Source organism: Neolamprologus brichardi, chromosome 7 (genome assembly GCF_056152115.1).
Source record: "Neolamprologus brichardi isolate AB-2024 chromosome 7, ASM5615211v1, whole genome shotgun sequence".
Lineage (NCBI taxonomy): Eukaryota > Metazoa > Chordata > Actinopteri > Cichliformes > Cichlidae > Neolamprologus > Neolamprologus brichardi.
The window spans coordinates 19,840,585-19,858,361 of NC_142110.1; the positions used below are offsets into that span (position 1 = coordinate 19,840,585).

Here is a 17,777-nt window from a genome sequence, read left to right on the forward strand (position 1 = left end):
TTGAACTGTGTTCACAGAGAGATATTTCTGGAAGTGCTCCTGAGCTCGTGCAGTGATTTACATGACAGTGCTGCCATAGGGCATCCACTTTTGATTTTCAGCCTCTTTCCTTGCACACAGAGATTTCTCCAGAGTCTCATCACCTGTTGGTGATACTGTGTATTGTGATGATGATGACGTTGATGTCATTTTGCATAATATACAGTGTCCCAACTTTTTCAGAACAAGGTTTGTATAACATAATGCTAACAACTTTATTTTACAGGAAGTGCTTCCAGTAGTTTCTTCAACACATGTCCAATATTTTAATTGGAGAACTAATAAAAGAAAGCAAACAAGACAAAAACACACAAAAAGTTATTCAGTTCAGTGGGATATTGTCTAAGAACATACATTTTTTGTAATTTACTATCTTTGAATAGTTTTAGGGTTTAAACGAATAAATCAGTTGGCTAAAAAGTTTAGTTTTCTTTTGTAGATAAAAACTTTTGCAAAACACAAAACTACACTGTCTGATGTGTTGTTTACGATTTTTCAGCAATTTACAGATTTCCAAATGCACCTGAACGCTTCGCAGCACGCACGCCAGCTCGAGAATGCTTCCACGCCTGTGATTGGATGACGCGCTGTCAGTTTATGACGCGTGTATGCTCCAGGTAGCCAATCGGCTTCCCTGTTGTTGGCTCGTGCGCCGGTTCGCCGGTCGGGTTGCAGCCTGGAAAAGGGGAAACGACTGGTGGAGGGTAACATCGGTGGTACGGTGCTATGGACCCCAGGGACAATGTCGAGACCGGGGAGACGGAAAACCAGTCGGAGCTATTCTACGTGCCAATTCCAAGTGAAGCACCGTGCAAGAAGGAGCAGGAGAAACTGTCGGGAGTCGTCAAAAACGTCCACAGAAAACTGCGTAGGAAATACAGGGAGGGTAAGCAGCCTCAGTGGGCCCCTCTATTTCTCTGTGGCCCTGCAGCCTATGGGCTGATACTGTTAGTTATCTCACAAATGTTGAAGTAACGTTAAAAAGTTAGCGGTTAATCCGGTAATCACGGATTTGTAAGTTTTTTTTTAATTTTTACTTCTGGTTAGCTGTTGTGGTGGCAGACTTCAGTCGACAGCAGCGGGTTGCACCAAGCAAGCGAGGCCTTGATTAAAGCTCCTTAGAAATAAATTGTGGCAGCTTACACAAGGCTGTTCTGCAAATAACATCTTATCTCTCTCTCTCTCTCAAACCTAGTCAACACACATCTTAATATGTGACTGGTGAAAGAAAAAGAGTAACTTCCGATTGGCTCCCGGGTGTCAATAAAAGATAACTCTGTAGACTGAGCAAACAGTTGCCGCAACTTAGACAACCTAATTAGTGTTGTTTCTGAGATTTGCTACCGTTCAGAGCCAGACAGCGAAAAATAATTTAATTAAAAGACACATTGTGATAGGCCAGAACTCCCCCCCCCCCCCCCCCCCCCCCCTTTCTAGTGGAGGTTTAACTGTGTCTTGAAGGATAAAAAAGCCAAAGGAGATCTTCAACTGCGGAGCTGAGATTGGGGAAAAGAACTTCGTCTTACTTTTTGCCAGGAGAAAAACCACAAAGACGACACAGTAGGTTAAATTCTGTCTGTAGCTGTTGCTTCCTGCTGTTTCTTTGCACACACTCATGTAAAGAAGGAAGTTTGTGCAAGTTTGTGGAAGGTGAATCATTCACTTTCTTTAAATTATTGGGGCCACTACATATGAGAGACAAACGTGAGTCTTCTCCTTTTTTATTTTTTTGATAAATATTCTCATTTTGGTCACAAGGGAAAACACTGTCTCTAATGGAACTTTGTTTACCACTCTAATGAGTTTTATTTCAGGCAATTTGCTATTTGGGGATGATTCAAGTAGCAAGAAAGTGTCTGTTTAATAGGAGATTACTGTGATTTCTTTGATTTGTTAATTTAGTGGGTATTAATGTCTCTTTGTTTGGCAAGCCTTAAAACAACATACAAATAAAATTACCAAATCATTATTGGCCCTTTTTATGCAAAACACAATGCAACCACATGCTCTGATGTTTGTGTTCAAGTAGATGAAATGGGAGGAGGTAATGGATCTTTTAGTTGCAATCACTGTATCAGTTCATAAGCATCCAACCATCTTGCTTCAATTAAAAAAAAGGGAAGTTGGGAAAACCCCGATCTCAGCTCATCAGCATGCATACCTGTAGCATCTGTTGTCTTATTTTACAGCCCAATCAGTGCGGTTAACTCCATGTTTGAGTTAGCAGTTGAAAGATATATTGATGAAAGATGTATTTTTTAACGTCCTCTGAATTTTAAATTTAGCTACAAATCCTACAGAAGCTAGGATTTGTTCTGGTGATGACGTTGTGCTGTGCATAGTGAGGGAGTCCATGTGGGAGGAGTGCACAAGAGGTAAATTTAAAATATCTAGAGGAAATAAATCTTTGGATGAGTCAATGGCCAGGACACAATGGTTTGCAAGATTTCTTTATTTTTTCTTCTTCCAGTATAAACTAAGAATATGAATTAATCTCCTGCTTGAATGCATGGCTAGTTTGTTTCATTTGAATGGCTCTGAATCAAAATTATACAGTTGGCCATTTCACTGCTCAGAAATATGAAAGAAATCCTGGAAAGTTTTTTTTTTTGAATAGTTAAAATAGTGTCATAGTAAAATGCAGGCATATTAAAATGTCAAGTCTTGGTGTTATTTGTGTATGCGCTGCCCTACTTTACCACCATAAAACACTGCATAACCCTGGTAGTGTATTTAAAATGAGCTTGGATTAATTTGTGGTTTGAATAAGACCTCAGCACTGGAGAGAGTAGCTGCTTGTTTTGGAGCCTAGAAGAGCATAAAGAAGTCATCCTGCGAGCAGATCTCATGATTGGTTAATAAGTGAAGCATGATCTGGTAGGCTTGGCATGGAATCACAGTGGTCATGTTTTGAAAGCACTGCTGTTTACCACCAACTCCTCTTGTTGTCCTTTCATTTCTGCAAATCAGATATAGTTTTCTTTTCTCCCTTCTGGTCATGGGATTTTTCCCTTGTTGGCATGTTTGCTTGTGCTATGGGCTGTCAACGTCTGAGCAGCTGCAAATGGAAAATTTTGTGGACATAACTTTTATTGTGAAATGACTGTTTTGAGGGTGGGTTTGTTTTATTTTTATTTATTTATTTTTTTTAGATGCACAGTTCTGCTTCTGTGCAAGCAGAAACAAGTGAGACATAGGCAATATTGAAGTACCAGCAGTGACCTGAGATTTTTCAGCAGTTTTTTTTCCCCCCTTTTTTTCTAAGATCCGGTTTTGGTGATTTAGCGGATAACCAAAACTTGCAAGTAGGTTGTGAATGTTTTTATGTCGTCATACAAGAGTAAGACTTGAAGTACTTGAAGCTGTTTTTTGCCATGTTTTGGTTATTTCTGACCTTATTTTTAAGGGGGGTTTGATTTTCTCACTTAGTGGGCGACTTTGACAAGATCTGGCGTGAGCACTGCGAGGATGAGCAGACACTGAGTGAGTACGCCCTCGCCATGAAGAATCTTGCTGACAACCATTGGACCAAAAAGTTTGAAGGAGAGGGCCGGATTGAATGGTGTCGCAGGTATGAACGCCCCCAAAGGTCTTCGGGCATCTTTTAGGTTTTATAGAGCCTGGTGAAATCGGACTAATCTTAGCCTGTAAAATGAGCTTCTGTAAACGCAGTGTTTTGATGCCACTTCCACAGCGTCTGTCAAGAGTACTTTTTGGATGGTGGAATGAAAAGAGTGTTAGAGAAGGATCAGAAAAGTGCCACGCTTGCTATGGGTGTGGGTACAGCATCTACGAGTGCCCAGCCGTACAGCACCATCCCCAGGTAAGATGAAGTAAGAGTGTTATCTGTCATGAGTTAACAGTATATCATAAAGTCCAAAAAACAAGAAAAATGAATTGGTACGACCTGTCCTCACTCTATAGTAATAATAATGTGCAATAAAATGCACTGATTCTTCTTTTTATTACTTAAGTTACTGTGTTGTGTCGTGTCGTGTCGTACGTAGTGGCGATGTGGGACAGTTTTCCAATTTCATTGTACTATTGTACTATGATTGACTGTGCAATTACAAAGAGTTATCTTATAGTGCATGTAATGCATATGATTTTGTGTATTATACTCATCAGGCATTGCATGTTGTTGTTTGTGCTACAGTTCGATCTCTCAGCTGGGGAAAATGCGCCTTCTTGATGTGGGAAGCTGCTTTAACCCTTTCTTGAAGTTTGACGAGTTCCTCACAGTCGGTATTGATATAGTGCCTGCGGTTGAGGTACGAGTGCATATTAATTCTGTTTTACATTTTAATTGACCATGTGCTTTTATACCATTTGTTTATTCACATGAAATGGATACAGTTTTACACTTGGGTGTTTGCGTTATAAAGCAAAAACAACACCAGAAATGAGTCATGTCCTTTGCCAGTGCTGTGGTTAGACTACGTGAAGAAAGTCAGCAGAACACAGAAAAAATGACGCCCAACAGCTGCAAGTCATGAAAACAAACGAGCTGTGTAGAAATGTTTGCTGGCATAGATCAAGTTTGAACCCTGATTTGTGTTAAATTTCTGCTTTTTCAGAGTGTGTACAAGTGTGACTTCCTCAACCTCCAGCTTCAGCAGCCGCTCCAGCTGGCGGGTGATGCAGTCGAGGCTTTCCTCCGCCAGCTCCATAACCCCATCGATGCTCTGCCCGCTCAGCTTTTCCACGTGGTGGTCTTCTCCCTGCTTTTGTCCTACTTCCCCTCGCCATACCAGCGCTGGATCTGCTGCAAGAAGGCCCATGAGCTGCTGGAGCTGCATGGCCTGCTGCTCATCATCACGCCTGACTCTTCTCACCAAAACCGCCACGCCCTCATGATGCGCAGCTGGCGTGTCGCGGTAGAGTCGCTGGGCTTCAAGCGCTACAAATATGTCAAGTATTCTCACATGCATCTCATCGCCTTCCGAAAGGTGTCTCTGGCCACCACCAGTGACCTGGTGTCACACAACTACCCTGAGATGCTTTACATCCCTCAGGACTTTAATTCCAATGAGGAGGAAGATTGTGAAGACATCACAATGCAGGCGCGCTCCGAGTTTGAGGATGACCAGCTAGCTTGGGGCTTCACGGAGCTACCGGACACACCCTATGATTCCGATTCTGGGGAGAGCCAGAGCAGCTCCGTCCCCGGCTTTCATGAGTTAGAGGATCCCATCTTGCTCCAGAGCTAGGCTAAACCAGCAACCCTTCCCGCCCTTTTCACCACCTAAGCCCCTTTCAGACATGGAAAGTATAACATCGCTGGCTTCAAAAGTCTGTAAAAGCGATGGAATTATATTTAGTTAATATTCCTAATGCTTTAAATCAAATATACCCCTGACAGTGAGAGAGAAGGCTACAGTACAAGCATGAGGTTTGCCACACAGTATTATCAGTGTCAGCTTTTAGAAGTGTAACCACGCTTTTGAAAGTTAAAGGAGGCTCTCCCACTCAAACTCTGAGAGAGGGAGAGAGACAGGGGGAGGGATCTCTCTTCTGTAATGGGAATAGAAATGGGTCACAGAGGTTAGTACTCTCATATGAGACATATTTAAGTCCATGTTATTGCTGTTTAATGCATCCTCTGGTCAGCTGAGCAGCTCACAATGAAGCACGGGACACATGCAGACTTGTGCCGTGCCCGCGCTAATGTTTCAAGGCTTGACCTAGTAAGATTGGCATTGCCGAAGAGCGACCAGGATGCTGATTGAGACGTGAAGCCGACACATTTCGATGCTGCCAGGTTACCGTAAATGGAGAGCGTGTCTGAAAAGGGCTTAATTGTCGTCTCCCCTCCAACTGCTGCGCTGCCAAATTTAATCAGCTGCATTCTTACCCCACTTCTACTCCTTCTTAAAACAATGCAGTTTGCACAGTGTGAAAGAGAAAAGTTTACAGATTATTTTCTCATATCCACACTCCTTTCAGAGTGTGCACGCACACACACACACACAAACACAGACACACACACACACACTAAGATGGATATATTTTGATAAATAGTTAGGTTTTTTAAGAGTTGGAAATCGAATGCCCGCAAGATCTCTGAACTCCCCGCTCCTCTTAATATCAAAAGTCAGCTTGTCTACATTCTTTACTCAGTCTCTGTTTGAAATAAGCTAGAGTCACAGGCTGCTGTGTACAAAAAAAGCCAAATACAGCAAACCTAAGCAGCGTGAAGGGGGTTTGATTGCACTGGTGAGACAGAGATGGAATAAGTAGACGGGCGTGTTTGCTTCTGGCACATACAGCTCAACTTTCTGAAAACTTTTTTGATGTTCATTTTAGGTTTCCAAGACACAAAAAAAATTGTTTGGAAATAGATATCCATAGTCAAAGAGTCAAACATTGGTGTTGTAAATTGTGGTAATGCCTTGGTAACTTGGCATTCTATGAATGATTTTGTGTATCTTTTACCAAAAAAACCCAACAAAAAAATGGTATTTGTAGCATTTGAAACATTTTCAGAACCATACAGTAGTATTAGTAGGTTTACTAATGTGAAACGTTAACTGTTTACTTATTGTGTTTAAAAAGGTACAAGTGCATAGTAGGTACAAGGTTTTTGTCTTGCTCTTCTCTTAAAGACTGACTTCATTCTGAATTATCTTTTTCCTGCTGTTGCATTTAATCTTTTTTTTTTTTTTTGTCTTAAGCAGCAGATTGGTACAACACTGCATGTCAGTGACTTTACACCAGTTTTCTTTGACACAGTTTTACAACTTTGATGTGAAAATACAGCACTCCACAAAAGCAGATGCAGAGTTCCTTAGAAAAATCACAGAGAGAAATGTACACTCACTTTTGTAAAAAAGGTGAAATATTGTAAAATTTAGAAAGCGAGGTCAGATCTGAAAATGCTGTATGCTGCAGGGAGGTTTTAGCTAAGACACTACCAGGTGAAATGTTATTGTGTGTTCCTGCTGGTTCCTGAATAGACTAAATGTGTGGGTGTGGCTTAGACTGTGTGACTGAAGGAGTGAATTTCTAGTGTGTAGATCTTTTTTTTTTTTTGAGGGGGGGGGGGGGGGGGGTTGTTTTTGTCAGTGGCACTTTATCATTGATCCCAAAGGGTGTCACAAAATGTTGTTTCTTTTCACAATTTTACAACCAATGTGATAGGCCCACAAAACGTTACCGATAATAACTATAAGGTGCCTTCTGTGTTTTTGTTTTGTCCATCATATTAGTGGATATGTGTTTATGTAATGCAGTGTGTGTTTGCCATTTCCATATCATTTTCTGGTTAATGCATATCTCTGCTGTTTTGTTTTTGTTTTTTCTTCCTAATTTTTAACAGGAGAAAAAAAATTCACAGTACATATTCAGACTTTAAAGGAGCGTGTTTTGTGATTTTTGTCTTCCAGTGTTTCTTTTGGCCTATTTGCATGATATGGATCATCTTCATTATCAGCATTTTCAACAGTGCAGAACAATGTGTGCTTACAGTACCATTGTATTTCTCTTTTATAAATGAATGTAAATATAAGGTGGCGGTGTGTGTTCCTTCTTTTGTGCTAAGATTTTTATATTTTTAAAAATTCAGTTGTTTACAACTTAGAACGTTATGAAGAGTCTGCGACTCTGTTTTACAAGTTGATCAGAAGTTCTTCATCTTCTTCTGATAGTACTATACAGAAATGTTTTTGTTTTTTTTAAAAACATTCAAACCCCATGGCCGCATAGTTTTTAATTAATAATATTAAAAAAGGAGTGTTAGTATTTTTGTAAGGAAGGGATGTCATATTTATTTTTACATTGTGGTACAGCCCACTTTGATGGGGCTAGACCGTCGAGTAGGCCAGAGCAGTGAAACTCCCCTTTCTGTCAGAGCAGACACATTTAACTAAACTTTTAATCCCTGAGATTATGATAATATAAGAAAAAAGTGCAATTTCATGATAGATGTGTAAAATAACAAAAGGTTCTTGTATCTTATTACCCAGATTTATAAAATCTAAAATTATCAAGTTTATAAAATTTAACAACTTTATAAAGTCTTGTTTGGTTAATTCAGATTTTTCTTTCAGACCCACTTTAGAAAAACTAACATTTCTTTAGTAGATGGTGAAGAAATTGGTGACGTGATGGAATTTTTGGTAATTTCATTGTTTAATTATTACATGCACCACACAAAGATAAACTCTTATGAACTCCTTCAAAGCCATCCAGTTATTGTCTTTGCCAGGCTGGTTCTGACCCTCGCACCGTATGTTTGACTCCCCTGTAAAGTGATGGGAGACCTCTAATCTCTAAAGGGTTATCTAAACACATATATGCGGTCAAAAGAGTAGCTGGTAGGGTCTCACACTGAGCCCACACAGAAATCAGAACAACTTAAGTGTGCTTTAAACAATGCTCATCCACAGTCTCTAAAGTTGTAGTGAAGAGAAGCAGAAATGTAATTGTTCATCTGGTGTTTTAATAATAGTAGCAGAGTGCACTGACTGGCACATTGGTCCAAAGTCTTCCATAAGCGTTCAACTAGGGTTAAAATTTTGAGAATATGAAGCTATGCCACTCACATAATTTTCATGCTCGTCAAACCATTTACCGACCCCTCGTGCCCTGAGGATAGAAGTAAAATCATGGAAGAGACCGCTTCCATGTCCACAGGAAAAAGGCGATTACTAAAAAAAATTAAAGTGTAAATATCTACAAGGGAAAATGTAGGCCTAAACCATGTTTTCAGGGGAAAACGGCAACAACCTGGATTTTCTAAATGCAGGGGTCAAATAATCGGATCTTCCTTGAATGTGTAACTTGTTAGTTACTGCCAGCACGGAGAAAGTTTACTGTTTTTGTCTTTGTTTTGTTTTTTGTTTTGGCGGCGGGGGGTCTTATCTTAGTGTAACTGAGGGAACTCATTAAATAAATGAATAAATAAATAAAAGAAAAAAACTGCATCAACAATACGGTTTGGACGTTTGAACTTTTCAACACCAGTTCTGACCCTTTATGCTTACCGTAGTCTTAGCACAATCATGGCGACTGTCATCTGACTGAAAAGTTTTGATGTGAAACTTTTTGAACTGATGTCTTTCACAGTCCCGCTGGCTGGCGTCAGAATAACCCAACTGCGATCGTTTATAATCGTGCCAAACGTCAGATGGAAGAATACAAACAAGTGACATCCAAGATGTGAGTGTTTTGACCGCTGACACTAACCGTCCTGAAGATGTGCCGCTGAGGAGCTAACGCCAGCTAAGCTAGCTACTTTCAACAAGTTAGCCCGCTGGCTAAACAGAGTTTGAATGTCGCGGGATTTCAGATGTCACAGCGGACAGCAGACCGGGTAATATCTGACTTAAATGCCATTTTTTGGTTTCAGGTTGTTGGTATTTAATTTAAAAGGAAAATGTGTCGTTTTCTACGTTACTGTGTCAGTCACTGCCTTCACGCAGCGATGACCCGGCTGGAGGAAGTCAACGGAGAGATGAGCATGTGGTCATCAGTCCGGTGGCTAGGCTACTTGTCCGGGCTTAACCTGCTCGTGGCCCTGTGCATAGGTCTCTATGTCCGGTGGGAAACAAGCGCGGAGTCCGCTCTTCTTGTCATTTTTGTTTTGGCCCTGGTTGTCCTCGGAATAGCTATTGGCTTCTACTACTTCAGTATGGAGAAGATGAGCCTCAGCATCCTCCACCTGTGGTTCGGTTTTTTGCTGGGTCTCCTGTGTTTCCTCAACTCCCCCGCCCTGGACGTCGACGTCAGGGAGCAGGTTACCAACTACCTGCTGCTGGCCAGCGTGGCTCTGAGGACACTGTGGGCGCTGCTGGAGAGACTGGTTGGATGTGCTAGGTATCGCCCTGCCTTCTTAACCTCCGCGGAGCGCCTGGAGCTAGCTGGCTTTGCGATCGCCAGCACCGCGCTGCTCATTCAGAAGTCCCTGAGCGTGATGGTGCTCGTGGTCGCTCTGGGCACGGTCATGGTGGCGCTGCGGATGAAGGCTCTCCTGGCGCTCGCCAACCTGGCATGCTTCGCTGTCATCACTGCCGTGCTGTTCTTTAAGTCTCTGAACATTACCACCAACCCGTTCGCCCTCTCCTGCTTCTTCAGCCAGCTCATCTGCGACCCGCTGCTCGATGTCTACTTCAGCGGTCTCTCTGTGACCGAGCGCTGGCAACCGTTTCTGGTGTGGAGGGGGCTGTGGCGCCGGGTCTCCCTCCTGCCCCTGCTGGCGGTGGAGGTGAGCTTCATCGTCCTTTCTGCTGGGAGACTCTCAGACCTGGAACAGTGGTACCGCACGATCCCAGCCTTCGTGGTGTGTGCGCTCTTCTGGGGTATTTGCCACATGGTGTTTGTCATCACTGTGTGGGGTTTTCACTCTAAGCTCAGCGAATGCCAGAGGCTGTGCTGGTCCCAGGGGTCGGAGGTCAGCGGCCTGGACAAGGTGATGGCCTCCAAAGGCATGCGACATTTCTGCCTCATCTCTGAACGCCTGGTGTTCTTTACTCTGGTGTCCACGGTAGCTGTGGGTGCTCTGTGCTGGCAGGTAGGTCTGTCTCAAAAATGCTTTACTGCTGCAGCAGACGGGTTATTCTGTTTCCTGTTTCATTTTTTCCTTTACATGACTCTTGTAAATTTGCTCGGCAGGCCAAAAACAGTTTGTTTGTGAGCACTTTCCTGCTCATTCTGCCCCTGGAGTCTCTGTTCCATGGACTCTTCCATGAGCTCGGGAACACCCTGGGAGGAACATGCGTGGGCTATGCAGTGGTCATTCCCACCAACTACTGCAGGTAGAGGTCCAGCATTGTATCTGAGAATTAGAAACATCTTCAATTTAGACCACATTCAGATTCATGTTTGGATTTACATCATTGATATTCTGTGCGCTCAAATGAAATGGAATTCTGAAAGTGGCATAATTCTCCTTCCTGTTACAGTCCTGATGGTCAGCCAATGCTGCTGCCTCCAGGCCAGGTGCACGAGTTGAACAAGCGCTCTACGGGTATGTTGAACAGCGTGCAGCGCTTCTTTGCCCACCACCTGATTGAGACGTTTGGCTGTGACTATTCCACTAGCGGGGTAACCCTGGAGGCTCTACAGTCCAAGATGAAATCCTTTCTGGACCTCCGCACCCCAGACGGCCCACGCCACGACACCTACGTAATCTTCTACAGTGGCCATACGCATCGCACTGGCGAGTGGGCGCTGGCAGGTGAGAGAGGCTTTAAGTTGAAGCAGTCATGATTGGGACTCGCTTTTTTCTAAACCTGCGTATGTATTTGTGTATATATATATATTTTTTTTTTGCATTATCCTACTGCCAGGGTTTTTGCTGGTTCAAAATTGGCCTCTGGGTGGAGTACCTACAGACATATGCATGACTGATTGTACATTTAGGATGTAGTATGCATTAATATGCATTTTCCTAATATTTCTGGCTATTTAATAAACAAAACAGCATTTTATACTCAAATAAATTAAACTTCAATTCAATATTTGGTTAAAAATATATGTTTTTACAACAACCCGGGTCATGTTTCAAAAAAGGAAACATGGCCTCTCCCAGGCCTCTGGCAGAGGACCCGAGCTTGAAGGATTAACCGCCCACAAGGGCGAGTGGGGAATTTTTTTATATATATATATATAATTTTTTTTTTCCCCAATTGAACTGAGAATGTGTGCCATTATTTTGGAATCATCTGTAATCAGCTGTTTCATGCGCACATCTTTAGGTGGAGACACTCTACATCTGGATCACATCTTGGAGTGGTGGAGGGAAAAGAACACCAACTTCTGTTCCCGCCTTGTTGTGGTGCTCGACTGTGACAACTCTCTGCCATGGGTGAAGGCGGTTACGAAGGTGGAAAACCTGTATGTTGCCGTCCAGGGAGCGACGCTCTCCAGAGCAGCAGACGTCGAGCTGCATGACCTGCCGCAGCTCGGAGACTTCACCTCCGAGTGGGTGGAGTACAACTGCAACTCAAACAGCAACATCCAGTGGTCAGAGAGGGGCAGGGCAGTTTCTGCTGCTTACGGCATCTCCAAACACTGGGGCGACTACACGCTGCACCTACCAACAGGAAGCGACGTCACCAATCACTGGAGTATGTACTTCCCCCGGGTGACCTATCCCGTGGTCCAGCTGGCGCTGTGGTGTGGCAGCCTGAACCTGCTGTGGACCTGCAGTGCCTGTCTGCGATGTCTCAAGAGACTCAAGCTCAACTGGTTTCCACCAGCAATACTGGACACAGGGCAGGGCTTCAAACTGGTCAGATCATAGAAATATGTGTGAACCTGTTTTTATTTGAAGAATATATTTCTAAAAAATATTTTCTAAAGTTGATTTTTTTGTTGTTGTTAGGTTTGGGGTTTTTATTTTGTTTTTTGTTTTTTTTATTCTTTTTGTATCCCAAAGACGGGCAGCTGTTGGATTATAAGATTGTTAACCAGAATCTTTTCAAGTTACTTTAAAATAAGCCAGTTACTGATTGGGATGTTGACAAAGTTAGTATTTAAAGTGTCTGAAAAGCAGTTCTGTTAATGTGTGGCTGGATTCGAAGGTCTTATTCTTTCTTCCCCAGACATTAGACAAATATACAATGCAAGGTGAGACTGAACGTGGACTCTATTTTGCACATTTTAGCACCGTATTGACTGTTAGATCTGAGCCACCTCGGTTTTCTGCACATTCACACAGGTGCCTTTTAGCTTCACCAAAACTCAAACTTGCTAGGCTGATTGTTTTTAACCTTAAACCAAAGAGTCGACGGTACGTTTTCAGAGGAGGATCTCAGGCATAAAAGCTGTTCTCTGCACTCTTCAGCTGCAGGTTTTGCTATTATTATTCTGTTATGATGAAATGATTCCTCGTACATTTTTCTGCACTCCTACAAATATTTTGTCACTCGTTGCTTACTGTATGCTTGAATGCACTGCTTTGTCTGTTCTAAACAATATTTTAGAATGCCTTTTACCAGGTGATCTTTAAATCCACTCCTGCTGCTTCAGGGAGTCCTCGAAGACTTTTAATTGTACCAATGCGCTACAAGCCAGGTACCGGAAGACCTGCAGTCTCTCTTGTAATGGGCCACAGGAATTTGTTTTCTTCCTGGGGGTTTACTACAGTTCACTGAACTATGCAACTGTATGCCAATAGGCTGTGTGTGTGTATAGAAAGGGATTCATGGGAAGAAAACCTGTTGGAGCTATGCAATAAAAAGTCAAATATCACTCCAATGTATGAACTTGCTGATCTCCTTATATTATTTTTTACAAAGGGGTATCATTTCATCCATCTCCTTAGTCTCTTATCCAGTTCAAAGTTGCACAGGTGCTGTTACTCATCAGTGCCATTGAGTCCGCTTGGATTCTGCTTATTTATCAGTTCTGATTACTGAGCTACCACTGTTGTTCTTTCCCAAAAGGAACTGATCTAGTCGTCAGGATATTTTATTCTGGTGGATTGGATAGTTTGGAACTGACAAATGTTGAAGACTTCTTTTTTGCAAGACCACTATCTTGTGATAATTTGGCAGCAGCGCAATGGTGATACTATTTATTTGCAATGTTTATCTTATGTAAAATCCATAATCACAACTTTATAGAAAACTCAGGAATCTGGAAAGCTGGCAACATTTCAAACTTCAGAAGAGGAAAAAAAAGTGTGTATGCCACAGATGTGTGACAAAGCATTTTAGTAGTTACTTCCTAAGTTTTGTGGCAGTTTCCCCTTGTAGACGCACATGTCCAGCCCGTCTAACAAGTACATCAAGAGCAAAACAGATAAAGATTTGATGGAATTTGTTTCCATGGTGACACTGTATACAAACTTATCAAGCAAACTTTCTGCCCTTACAACAAAAATAACAAAACTGAAATTCTGGAATAGATATTACAAAGGACACAATACTTACCTATAGTATTACTGATGGGTGGTCACTGTAACTGCATTGAAGCACCAACAGTTAATTCAATTTGAATTAAAACATGTCACCTGATTTATTCAGAAAAAGACTGTGCAAAGTTCAGTTTTTATTATTTTATTGAAAACATTATAAAAGTATGTGTTGCAGCAGCATATTCACTTTTTATGATCAACATTTTCACATTTACACAATCCAAGTTGAAAATGGCATTTACAGCAAGCAGTCAATGATCAATCTCCAGGAGACATGACTGCACAGGGTAGAGATAACGAGGCATCTACTGCCCCCATGAGGCTGCAAGTGAAACTAAACTGAACCGCAAACACTGAAGTTCCTGTTTTTGTTGTTTTGTTTTTTATTCCACTTTGATCCACACTGCTTCTACATGTTCAAGTTATTTTTTTATAATTCACTTGTTTCTAATGCAGAGCTGATGTGCAAATTCATAACTTGGGTTTAAGTTTTCAGTTACTTCAAACAAAAAACAGTTTTGACCAATTCGAGGCACGAACACAGGTACACAGTGGATACCCAGCCCGTGTCTGAAAGTATTTGATAGAGAAAAGGAAAGAAAAGAAAAAACCCTCAAGCAGCCGAATTAGCACAGCACAGGTTAAACAAGCACAAAATCTGAAATATCAGCTAAACATTAGTTTGAAATTCACACAGAAATCGCTGCAGTCAGAGCAAGAGCCACAACACTCAAACCACTGACAGGTGAAGTGATTAACATCGGTCACGTTACAAGGCAATTGTCTGCTGGGAAACCCTTGAGTCCATCCATAAGTAACTCCATCATGTACTTCCCAACTAAACATTTCCCCCATAAACAGGGGCCTCCCTCAGAAGGTCAAACTGGAGGACCCACTGCAAATAACCCACAAGACTAAAAGAAGACCTTATTAGCATCCCAGTGCCAGACACCAAAGAGCTCCCCTGGAGGCCCTTTGGCTGAGCCCTGTGTGGTCACAGCTACCCAGGCAGGCAGGTGGTTTAAATGTTGCAGCAGGAGGTGCAGCCTTGCAGAATCAATGTTCAGCTTAGTGTTTGTGACCCTCTAATCTGAACATCTGAATCTGCTGGATTACATTCACGAGAAAACGACTGCAGCCTCACTAAAACAGACCAGAATTTGGATCTCATTTCACAGATATCATTTACGTAGCACAGAGTCACCGGGACACGGCGAGGAACACAGATTTAACTGAACCCCAATAGTCACAGGACACGGACGCAATGTTTTGGTAACAGTGAAAGTTTGGAGTGAAACTGGAACATGCTGATATTTCCAGCTTTTTCAGTTTGACCACCTAAATAATTTTAATGTAAAGCTTATTTTTATTTTGAAACACTTTCATGTTTCACTAGAGCAGCAATTAACACTTGTGTTCATCATCAGATTAATCTGCTGATCATTTTAAGAAAATGTGTAAGCAAGTAGTGATTGGATGTTTTCAGGATGAATTCATTATCAGCTGACTAATCGTGGCAGCTCTACATTTAGCAGCTGTCACCGACACAGATCAAAAGCAACTAAGACAATTCCTCATAATTAGGACGTTTTAGCTGTAATCGTGGCTGTACAGGTGAATTTGGTTTTAGCCGCCTGACCTCCAGGTGACCTTTTGTAACACTAACTAGACGCAGACACTGACGACGCCGAAACTCAGAAAGAATCAAAACGAGCAGTTTGAGGTGCATGGTACCTCATGGTGGATGGTACTTATGGCTTTAGCAAGAACCAGATCTTAAGCTTTGGCTGATTGCATGTGCAATATGGTGACCCCCGCAAAGCTGAGAGAAAAAAAAAAAAAATCATAAAAACCCCCAAAAAGTAAAACTGGAAGAATGTTTGGCATAAAAGGAATCGAATATTAAATTCTAAAGTGACAAATGGTAAAAAGTGTAGAGGAACACCCACATCTCTGCCATTTATCCTTTTTTGTTGCAGGGAACAAACACGTCACAGTCTGAGGAAAACTGAGCACAGCTTCCCCTCAATGCGACTGTTGTGGATGTTAGTGTTGCAGGTTTCTCTGAACCTCATTTCACAAAAAAGGAATCTAGTGTTTAGCATTGATTTACCCTAAAGAAATAACTGTGATAAGAAAACAGCTACAAAAAAACCCCACTCAAACTATATCCCAGACACCATGTATATTATTTCCACCAGTTAAATAACTAGAATATAGTACATCTTGATTTTATTCTTGTCGTTCTTGTCAAAAACAAAGCTTGAGAGGAAAGAAAGGCTTTGACCAGTTTTCCTCTCTTGTGTGTGACTAAAGGAGGATCCTGAGCAAGAACCCTCAAGGCTCAGTGCTTCCAGGAATGAACGCTGAATTGTAAATGAAAAAAAAAAAAAGAAGCTTAAATTGTCTTCCACATGTAAACAATACATCATGTACCTGGGACTAAACCTAGTGTAAGCTGTCAGAATGAATCAGGAATCAGCTGGTAAAGTAAGTGTCACTTAAACTAAACTGAACAGCCATGTATTGTTATCATTACTTGCGCCCAGTTTGATACTGAAGATTGCATAGTAGTGGATACTAAAACAGAATCCAGATCAGTCATTACACCTTCAGAAACTCCTCTAAATGCTCTCCTATTTCTCACCTGCACTGATATGACTGCACAACACAGGGTTAAGCATATTTACAGTGGCAGATATGTTCCTCCTCCATTCCCATCCATTCTTCTTCTCTCGCTTTTTTGTTTTTAAAGACAAAGTGCAGTTGAGAAAATGGAAAAATTATTGGTCACATCTACTTTCCGATTCTGTACTGATTCACCTTATCACCAAACATTCAAAAAATATATATATTACTAATGCAAAACTATCTTGTCTGTTAATCCACCAAATGTTCTTTGAAACAGAATGAGGTAAATACCGGAAGTAGGACAATAACTACACATACACCGAATGAAAATTGCCCCCTTCACCCCCTTGCCTGTGTTATATAACTACTTGGTTCATGTAGGCACAAGAACAGTATGTGTCCATCCTCTAAGTGTCTTCTTGTGTTACATTTCTCCTCAACTCCTCTCACTGTCCCCCTTCATTCGCTGCAGACAGCGTGACTGACCAGCTTCCTCTCAGGACTTCCGCTGCCTCAGCGTCTCGGAGCTACCGTTCAGTTTGCTGCGCCCGGAGGGGGTGGCTGTGCTGCCGTTGCCCAGCGGGCGGTCCCAGTCAGCGGGAGCTTCCTGTTTACGCCGGCGCGTCTCTTTGTAGCGGAGTGTGATGTCACTGTGAGAAGACAGAAGGAAAGAGCACACGCATTATTTATAGTGCGTCATCCCTGAGGGTCATGTCTTCCCAGATGGTTTCTGGTCCACTAACTTTTCTCACAGAATGTTTATTTGTTATAATTCCTACGGCTACACTATACACTGGATTATATTAAAAGAAAAACAAACAAACAAAACAGCTGATAACTTTAACAAACATCACAAACAGAAGATAAAGCTCTGCTCTCAAAGTCTCACGTGAGCTGCATTTCTTACTTTTTGAAAATAAGAAAAATTCCTAGTTTCTCTTTGTTAAATAAATCCATCACTACAGGAATCGATTAGTCAGTCTGTATGAAATCCCTGCTTTTAGGAAGGTCAAGGGGAAAAATGAATAAAACAGAAGACCACCAACAGAGAAAACCAAATCAAACGACCCCTTTTAAACAAGCACTTGGTGACAGTGGGAAGGAACTGGAAGGTAGATCCAGGCTCAGGGATGGGCAGACATCTGCCACCACTGGTTGGGGGTGAGGGCAGGGACCTTTTGTGTATTTGACAAAAAAATGTCATTTGTGTGTCCCAAAATAAGCTGGATGCCATTCTAACAATAAT

At 41.9% G+C, this 17,777-nt stretch overlaps 3 protein-coding genes across 5 annotated transcripts in view; 2 read left to right on the forward strand and 1 right to left on the reverse strand.

Moving 5' to 3' along the window:
• The first annotated feature begins 698 nt into the window (after positions 1–698).
• samtor (S-adenosylmethionine sensor upstream of mTORC1) lies at positions 699–7,546 on the forward strand. 2 transcript variants are annotated; one of them, XM_006782466.3, is made up of 5 exons: positions 699–925; positions 3,469–3,610; positions 3,734–3,862; positions 4,196–4,310; positions 4,617–7,546. In XM_006782466.3, the coding sequence occupies exons 1-5, from the start codon at positions 766–768 to the stop codon at positions 5,247–5,249; spliced, it is 1,179 nt and encodes a 392-aa protein (XP_006782529.1). In that variant the 5' UTR covers positions 699–765; the 3' UTR covers positions 5,250–7,546. The 2 variants fall into 2 exon arrangements, with proteins under 2 accessions (XP_006782529.1, XP_006782530.1); XM_006782467.3 differs by lacking the exon at positions 699–925 and adding an exon at positions 1,465–1,599.
• A 1,482-nt stretch (positions 7,547–9,028) lies between these two features.
• Positions 9,029–13,296, forward strand: tmem168b (transmembrane protein 168b). The gene is made up of 4 exons (XM_006782465.3): positions 9,029–10,549; positions 10,651–10,793; positions 10,941–11,215; positions 11,736–13,296. Exons 1-4 carry the CDS (start codon positions 9,416–9,418, stop codon positions 12,281–12,283), a joined length of 2,100 nt encoding a protein of 699 aa, XP_006782528.2. The 5' UTR covers positions 9,029–9,415; the 3' UTR covers positions 12,284–13,296.
• A 730-nt stretch (positions 13,297–14,026) lies between these two features.
• ptdss2 (phosphatidylserine synthase 2) overlaps positions 14,027–17,777 on the reverse strand; it is a 31,762-nt gene continuing 28,011 nt past the window's right edge. For both annotated transcript variants that reach the window (XM_035914618.2, XM_035914616.2), the window contains exon 13: positions 14,027–17,181. In XM_035914618.2, coding sequence (XP_035770511.1) covers positions 17,028–17,181 — 154 coding nt within the window. In that variant the 3' untranslated portion in view covers positions 14,027–17,027. The remainder of the gene's footprint in view (positions 17,182–17,777) is intronic.

Bases quoted from the DNA above. Each gene is read 5' to 3' on its own strand.
- samtor (XM_006782466.3), top strand. From the start codon at position 766: ATGGACCCCAGGGACAATGTCGAGACCGGGGAGACGGAAAACCAGTCG. The intron at 926-3,468 runs GTAAGCAGCCTC...TTTCTCACTTAG, and splicing joins GCGTAGGAAATACAGGGAGG to TGGGCGACTTTGACAAGATC. The intron at 3,863-4,195 runs GTAAGATGAAGT...TTTGTGCTACAG, and splicing joins CCGTACAGCACCATCCCCAG to TTCGATCTCTCAGCTGGGGA.
- tmem168b (XM_006782465.3), top strand. From the start codon at position 9,416: ATGTGTCGTTTTCTACGTTACTGTGTCAGTCACTGCCTTCACGCAGCG. The intron at 10,550-10,650 runs GTAGGTCTGTCT...TTTGCTCGGCAG, and splicing joins TGGGTGCTCTGTGCTGGCAG to GCCAAAAACAGTTTGTTTGT. The intron at 10,794-10,940 runs GTAGAGGTCCAG...TTCCTGTTACAG, and splicing joins ATTCCCACCAACTACTGCAG to TCCTGATGGTCAGCCAATGC.